General features: G+C 35.1%; 1 protein-coding gene across 1 annotated transcript; it reads right to left on the bottom strand.

The window, feature by feature from the left end:
• Window positions 1-2,822: 2,822 nt before the first annotated feature.
• LOC149483138 (uncharacterized) lies at window positions 2,823-3,575 on the bottom strand. Its single transcript, XM_089702904.1, has one exon. It carries the CDS (start codon window positions 3,573-3,575, stop codon window positions 2,823-2,825), a length of 753 nt encoding a protein of 250 aa, XP_089559030.1.
• Between the last annotated feature and the right edge of the window lie 5,099 nt (window positions 3,576-8,674).

An 8,674-nucleotide genomic window follows, 5' to 3' on the forward strand; every position in this document is an offset into this window, starting at 1 on the left:
TTATTGTTCCTTATCATATGGCCTACCCAGTTCCATTTAAGCTTTTTCACTGTGTAAGTGACATCCATAACTTTTGTCTTGCTTCTTATATTCTTAAGTTTAACTTTGTCTCTTAGCTTGAGGTTTAGGATGCTCCTCTCCATTTTGTTTTGGCACACTCTGAGTGCTCCACTCTGTTTGCTAGTGAGGGCCCAGGTTTGTGCTCCATAGGTTAAACTTGGTAGTATGCAAGAGTTGAACACTGTAGTCTTATCTTTAAGGGGCATATGTGGATTCTTCATAACTTCCTTTAGAGACCAGAATCTTTTCCAAGCTTTATTTATTCTGATGTTAATTTCTTTTTGCATTTGATTTTCCGGTGCAATGATCTGTCCTAAATATGTATATTCATCGACATATTCTATTTGATTTGAGTCTAGCAGTATAGGTGTTTTTATGTTGTTTGTCATTAGTTTTGTTTTGTCTAGATTCATAGTCAGACCCACCTTTCTGCTCTCTCGGTCTAATTGCGTTAACATTGTTTTTAAGCCCTCTTGGTTTTCGCTAAGCAGAATCAGGTCGTCGGCGAACCTAAGGTGGTTGAGCTTTTTGCCATTTACATTTATCCCATACTCATCCCAGTTAATTTTACGAAATATGTGTTCTAGTACAGATGAGAATAGTTTTGGTGAGAGGGGGTCACCTTGCCGTACTCCCTTTTTTATTTTAAAGGCCTCTCCTTTCCTTTCAGTCTGAATTTTTGCCGTTGATTCTTTGTATATGTTTCTTATTATCCTGATATATTTTTGTTGCACTCCTTGTGAGTGTAGAGCGTCCCAAATGTGTGAATGTTTCAAAGAATCGAATGCCTTACTGTAATCTACGAATGCCAAGTAGTATGTTTTTCTGTATTCATTGCTCTTTTGGATAATTTGTTTGACGACATGAATGTGATCCATTGTTGAGAAGTCGCTTCGGAATCCAGCCTGTTCTCTCGGCTGATTTTCGTCCAGTTTTGAGCTAATTCTGTTCAATATTACCTTTGCAAATATCTTATATAAATTGGAGATCAGGCTGATCGGTCTGTAGTTGTTTATTTCTGCCCTGTCGCCTTTCTTATGGAGCAATATGATGGTTGACGATGTCCATTGTTGCGGTATTGTTTCTTTAGTCAGAATATCGTTGTATATATTGGTAATATCACTTATTATGTAGTCTAGGCATTTCTTCAAAATTTCGTTTGCTATTCCGTCCTCTCCGGGGGCTTTGTAGTTTTTCTGGGACAGTATTGCGGTTCTTACTTCTGATTCTAATATTGGGAGGGTAGCTTCTTCGTCTTCTTCCTGTGGGTATTGAGTATTTGTGTAGTCTGGATCATCATATAATTTACTATAAAATGTTGTTGCTATTTCCATAATTTCGGGTCGCTTTGTTGCTTTCTTATTAGATGTCTTGCTTTTGATGGATGGGATCCAACAGGTATTCTCTCTCAGTTCTTTCAGAGCTTTCTTTATGCCTCCAGATTTTTCAATGTGGAATTGGATAGTTCTGTTTCTAATTTGTTTCCTATGAGTCCTAATTTTTTCATTTATTTGTTTACTTAGCTGGGTTATTTGTGTTCTATTTTGTTTCTTATTTCTTAATAAAGTTTTCCTGGTCTCAAGTAGATGTCTTGCTTCGTCTCCTATTTTATCTCTCTTGTTTTTTAGGGTATATAATTTTCTGGATATTTCTTTCAGCGCTTTTTCTATTATATTATATTTTTCTTGAATATTTTCGCTCTTGTTGTTATTCAGTAAATTTTCTTTCAATGTTGTCAACAAGTTTTCTGGGACGGTGAGAGGGATTTGACTTGGTGTAATTCCTTTCTTAGTGTACTGTCTCCTCTTTTTTATCTCATTCAGGTAAATGGCTCCTCTTACCATACGATGATTAGTGTTAAAGTTGAACTTATTAATTGTGGTTATATCCTTGAAGAATTTAGGTTTATTTGACAATATGAAATCAATCTCATTTTTCACGTTCCCATCTGGAGAAATCCAGGTCCACTTTTTATTTTTGTTTTTCTTATATAAACTATTTAATATCCTAAGGTTATGTTCCTGTGCCAGGTGTACTAGTCTTTGTCCGTTATCATTTCTTTTTCCTGTGCTGAATTGGCCTAGTGTGTTATTTTCGTTTGCTAATCTTTTACCAATCTGGCCATTGAAATCTCCCATCAGTATGATTGCCTTGTGTGCACCTGCCAGAGTCTTGTCTAGGTCTTCGTAGAAATTATCCTTTATATCTTTTGGTGCCAGCTCTGTCGGTGCATATACTTGAATTATTGACACAGTTGCATACCCAGGCAAGTTGATATTTAGTTGTGCAATTCGTTCTGATATTCCATTGAAGGACTGTATGTATTGACTGTAGCATTTTTTAATAAGGAAACCGACACCGTGTAGGCCTGGTGTGGTTCCTATATGGTATAATATGTAGTTTTCATGTTGTTCAATCTTTTCTCCCATTCTCCTCACTTCGCTGAGACCGATAATGTCCCACTTTATAAAACCTAAGGCATATTCCAGTTCTTGTAAAGATTCGTCTGTTCTTAGAGTCCTGGTGTTAAGCGTTGCTATGTAAATACTATTTCTCTTGTCTTTTATGACATTTATTTCTTTTCCGTTGTTTTCGTGTGTATGGTCTTGTTTCTGTATGTTGTGTTTTTTGGGAGGGGGCAATCCTAGGGGGTATTGGTCTCTTGCCCCACGGTGACCAGCCGGGTTGGGGCGATTTTCCTTTTCCAAATGTTCTGTGCTTGTGATTGTCGTTTTTGTCCGGTTACCGATGTCTCGAGATTCCTATGCTTTTGGTTTTGTTGTTTCAGTCAAAGAATGTGATCTAGACCTCATGTATGCGAATGGGTCAGTTCTTTGCAGTTTTGCAGGGGCTACTATATTTTTGTTTTTATCTCCTGACACTTGTTGATGTTGTTGTGAGGGTGATGGTGATGTCACCCTTTTCCTTTTTTCATTCTCTTTTGATTTTATTACAACTTTGTTGTTTTTGATGTACACATCATTTCCCTTTTCTTTTTCTCTGTGAAGTTCTTGTTGTAATTCTTTGCGTTTCTGCAAAGTTTCTTTAGAAAAATCCTCTGTAATGTATGTTGGTTGTGACATTTTCTTTTTATTTTTTAGAATCTCGATTTTTTTGTTGTATGTTGTGAGGGTAATTAATACAGGCCTTGTTTTTCCATTCGTTTGTCTTCCAATTCTGTGTAATTTGTTTATATCGTAATTATCAATTTTTATTCCCAAGTTTTCAAATAATCTTATAGAGTTGTTATATAATTCAGTATAATTTTTTTCTGTCTCTTTAAATCCATGAATTATAATGTTGTTCCTTCGGGTTGCATTTTCTAGGGAGTTTATTTTCTTATTAAGTACTTCGATTTCCAATTTTAGGATCTTATTTTCCTGAATTAATGGTTTGATTTTTTCGTCTATTGTCACCATAATTTTTTCTGTATTATCCTTTATCAGCGTAGCTTGTTTATCCATTTCTAGTTTCATCATATTGTAGAGTGTGGATATTGACATTTCTTCAGTCATCGTTATGCAGCCTTTTTATGTTGGCTGCCCTTCAGATATGTCACTCGTGAAAGTGGATGACAGGCCGTATAGTTTATATTTTGTTATGGTAACACTGCGTTCTTCCGTTAAGTTGGTACTATGTAAAGTTATCTGATATCTATGACTTGTTGGCATTTGTCAGTGACAAGTGACAATTCACTTGTTCGATAAGGTTATGCTTACTACCTGTTTCACTTAACTTGTAATAATCACAAAGTAATCGTTGTATTAATCACACAATGTATAGCTTATCTTGCCTGAAGTGTGTTCTTAATTAGTATATTCCACTTTTTGGTTGTTTTTCCTCTTTTGCACTGAGTTTGTAATTATTTCTTTCGGGAAGCACTGAACAACGTCCTCACTGTACGACAGCCGGAACCGGAACCCACTATTACCTAAATCGTACCGGTAATCGTATAGCTCTTCCACTACGCGTGGTATGTGTATTAGGCAATTTGCTACTTGGAATTTGTAACGGAACCTTAGTATCTGCCCCAGATGTCGTATCACTATCATCATTCAAATAATATGCAGGTTTTAGACGGTCTACTGATATTCTAACTTTCCTGCCAGTCATTTGAATGTAAAATACCTTTTCCTCTCGACTCAACACACGATAAGGACCGTCGTATGTTGGTTGTAAAGGCTTACGTACTGCGTCGTTTCTTACAAAAACATAATCGCACTTTTCTAAATCGGGGTGAATAAATATGTTCCGTCTTTCATTTTGCCTAATAGCTACTGACTGATATTTCCTAATAGAGTCTCGTAATTTACTTGCATACTCAAGACTGCTATTTATTTCTAAACTCGATTTTTTATCGTAATAATCACCTGGTAATCGTAAAGTTGTTCCGTACGTAATTTATTAATACCTAATAACTTCATTAGTGTAGCAAATAATTGGCTTTCGAATTGGCGTCCTTGATCGCTTGTTAGCTTTTTCGGACAACCAAAACGAGAGATCCATCCTTCATATATTACACGCGAAATCGTTTCAGCAGTTATATATCTCGTAGGAAAACATTCTGGCCATCGCGTCCCCCTATCACTATGGTTAGGCAATACGTCCTAAAACCTTCGGGTGAAGTGGGTAAAGGTCCAATTAAATCAACATGAATATGTTCAAACCTATCGCACTGCAGAAACGATCCTAAACCTGACATTGTATGTCGATTAAACTTCGATCGTTGACATTCAATGCATGTTTTAACTTTTAACCCATTGGCCAACGTGACGAATCATATTTGGCCAATAAAAACGATTTTGCATCAATTTGCGTGTAGTCCTTATTCCGGGATGACATAAATTATGTACACTATCAAAAGCAATACGTCGAAATTTATCAGTCAAATAGGGTCTAATTTTAACATTATCTAAATTACAATAAATAAATGTACCGCTTTCAAGTAACATTATTTTCTTTGACCTATTATTAGCGTCTTTCGAATTAGATAATTTTAACATATAAGAATCTTGTTGTTGATTCTAAGCAAGTTCTGCGTAATCTATTACAGTGGGACAACTTATTGTTGCGACTCGTGATAACGAATCCGCAACGACATTATCTTGCCCACTAACGTGTCTCAAATCCGTTGTGAACTCACTAATGAATATCAAGTGTCGTGTACGTCTGGGTAACTCTTTCTCGCTATTTACTTTAGAAAATGCATAAATTAACGGTTTGTGATCCGTATACACCGTTAACTGTCGTCCTTCGACCATATTCCGAAAATGACGAATAGCCAAGTAAATTGCTAATAACTCCCTATATACGTACTATACTTGCGTTCAATCTTAGATAGATTCTTAGAAAAATAGAGTATCCGATGCGTCCGTCATAAGTGCGAGCGATGCATCGGCCTTAGGGTGCTAAAAAAATCTGCACTTTATAAACAAAAACATAAGTTGAGTTACCTTGGCGATAATAAATAACCATTTATACGGTCGCCGTAAACTAAGATCTAAAGTCATTAACTTAGTACCAAATGTCTTAATTACACTAAACTACACTTTATAATCACTACACAGTACACTCACCCGCGGATTGGTTATTTTTCGACACTGGTAAAATTATTAAAAGTCGGCTCTCCTGCTGCTTCTGCCACGCACAAGGTTGACGATAGTACAATCTGGCGATATGCTTAAAGCAGTAATGAAAAAACATAGCCAATTGGGATTTTTCTGTTTTGATATCCCTGCACGATCGCGACTTCGGGATGCGGAGCGATGCGTGCGATTTCCGTACCTTCGACCGCTAAACGATCTGCCTCTCGAGCCTGCAGATTCCAGCTGGTTTACCCGCTGCTTTAGTTGTGCTAACTGCTCGAGAAGGTTTAACTGTACCGACGAAACTGCTGTAACTGGAACTGCCGGATTCATTTTGAATTAAATTTTTATTTAATCAATAAATTAAATAATCACACAAACGAAATCTATGCAATTCACTATAATAATGTTCACTTTTCGTCGGGGTCACCAATGTAGGGTCTTGTTATGTGCGGGTGTAATAAAAGATGAATAACTACGCAAAAGTTATATTTCGTTAACTACATATATATATTCGTATGTAATTAATATTCGACTTATGCGTCCCACCCGCGTCCCGACAAGCCCGTGACTGTTTGTGCATAGCGCACGAACTGTTTATATATGAGTTACCGTGTGAACTTTCTCAGCGTTACACTTGAATTTCGATAACTCATAAATTGGCTTGTCGTCGCTACAAACTCATGTACAAAAACCTTAGATCATTAAGTAATGGATAACACACGCAGGCGTTTCCCCTTTTGCCGAGGTATAAGATTATTCGAATCGAAAAATCTTATGCTTTCATAAAAACTACTTGCGTAATCGATTACGAACACTCTGCGTATTCGTAAAACATCGAAAGGACGTCTGCGAGTGCTCCGCTAAAAATGCCGTTTTGCACTGTCAAGTCTTGCAGAAGCAATTCAAACATGTCGAATATTAAAAAAGATGGAATAACCTTTCATTTGTGTATATTTTTTTATTTTTTTAACGTACATTTCTAATTAAATGCAATTTCTAATAATCGTCGATGTATCGTTTAGCGATATGATCAAGACAAATAATCGAGTCATGTGTGTACTCGATCATTGATGCGGCCTCACGAGACTATCATGGAAAGAAAATATACAAATTTAATCTTTATGAACTAAGCGATAAAGTTGAATTTAGAACGCGATATTGAACCGCACTCCCCACGAGACTATAAAGTGATGTAGCGAGACTATCTTGAAGAGAAAATATACAAATTTAATCTTTATGAACTAAGCGATAAAGTTGAATTTAGAACGCGATATTGAACCGCACTCCCCACGAGACTATAAAGTGATGTAGCGAGACTATCTTGAAGAGAAATTCAAATTTAATCTTTATGAACTTAGTGATAGAGTTGAATTTAAAAACTCGTCGCTTAAAAGGTCGTTAATTTTTACGACTTTCTTAGTGACGGACTGCTTTTAACTTGAACGTCGATAAAAAAATATTTTTCTAAGTATAATTTGAAATGAGATGAGAATTAATCTTTATTATATTAAAATTTTACACAACTGCATAAAAAGGAGTATAATGTTTATTTTGTAAGTCTTGTATATATTTATTAAAATTTACGCTCGGTTACTTTTAACTGGCAGAACATTTTAATGGTACGGAACCCTTCGTGCGCGAGTCCGACTCGCATTTAGCCGTTTTTTTTGTAATGTTAATCTTGTTATTATTCTATTATGTAATCTATACTAATATTATAAAGCTGAAGAGTTTGTTTGTTTGTTTGTTTGTTTGAACGCGCTATTCTCGGGAACTACTGGTCCGATTTGAAAAATTCTTTCGGTGTTAGATAGCCCATTTATCGAGGAAGGTATATATCATCACGCTACGACCAACAGGAGTGGAGCCACGCGGGTGAAACCGCGCGGAGCAGCTACTTTATTTATATGTATGTACGAATATTGCGTATATTTCAGATTTACAAAAAATCCTGCTTTAAGGCTAAGGTGGATTGAATGCTGTGGGAGAAAATCAGAATGGACACCTCGGTACAGAAATAATAAAAATTTCTGGACCGATATTTATTTTATTGAATATAATATGTGATGTGTTGAATAAATACATATTCAAATACAAATAAAATGGCGTTTTATTGTTTTTTCGTATGCATATAATAATGATGAAAACGTTACAAATGACCTGTGTAGTATTTTTTATGAATATAATATTAATGTTATTTCTAATTTCAACAAAATTATTATTTTTGTAATATCGATATGGTTACATCCCTTTAGAGCGATTGTATTATTACGTATATGTATAGAGATTTTTCTGTGTAATCGATGTATGTGTGCAAAAACATGCTAGTCTGTCCATTTTGTAATAGTTTGAGTTTGTAAAGACACAAATTATTTTTGTGAATGTGTGATAGTGTTTCAAAGTGTGAGTTACCCTCCCCGCACCAAAACCGGCAGAAAGTTTAGTTAGAACATTTGCCAGCGTGCTCCATCCATTACTTAATGATCTAAGACAAAAACTAACCTTTTGCACAGAATATTACAGCATACATAGTAGCCTTGGGAAAACTTCGTATTAACAGTGGCAATACCAAGTTAGGTGTGAAAGTGATAGAACACAACAATTTTCTTGTTACACGTCAAATGTTCATACCGAAATCTCCAGTGTATAAGATATATAAGCTTCTTGGGAAATATATATAAAAGTCTATTTGTCTAGCCCTTAGACCGTCTAGACAGAAGTGACTATTATTTTTCGAATATATAAATACAAAATATTATATATCTTTCTTATAAAAATCTTTCAAATAAAATAGTATTGTAAAAATAACATAATATTCAATGCACTTCTTTATAGATTATAAATTATAATCTATATAGGCTATATTATGTTTCAATTCGTTTCTTGGTAAAATAGTGTTAGAGAAACAGCTATTATCACGCTATTATATTACTAACGTTATAATTTAATTTGTTAAATAAAATAATTTTATAATCTAGGTGTCAAGGTGATTTCTGATTTTATATTTGAATTTTGAATATTTTAAG

Source organism: Colias philodice, chromosome 13, assembly GCF_061535455.1.
Source record: "Colias philodice isolate Cphi_HAF_F1 chromosome 13, ilColPhil1 Martin Lab GWU primary, whole genome shotgun sequence".
Lineage (NCBI taxonomy): Eukaryota > Metazoa > Arthropoda > Insecta > Lepidoptera > Pieridae > Colias > Colias philodice.

Coding starts and splice junctions, on each gene's coding strand:
- LOC149483138 (XM_089702904.1), bottom strand. CDS start 3,575: ATGACTGAAGAAATGTCAATATCCACACTCTACAATATGATGAAACTA.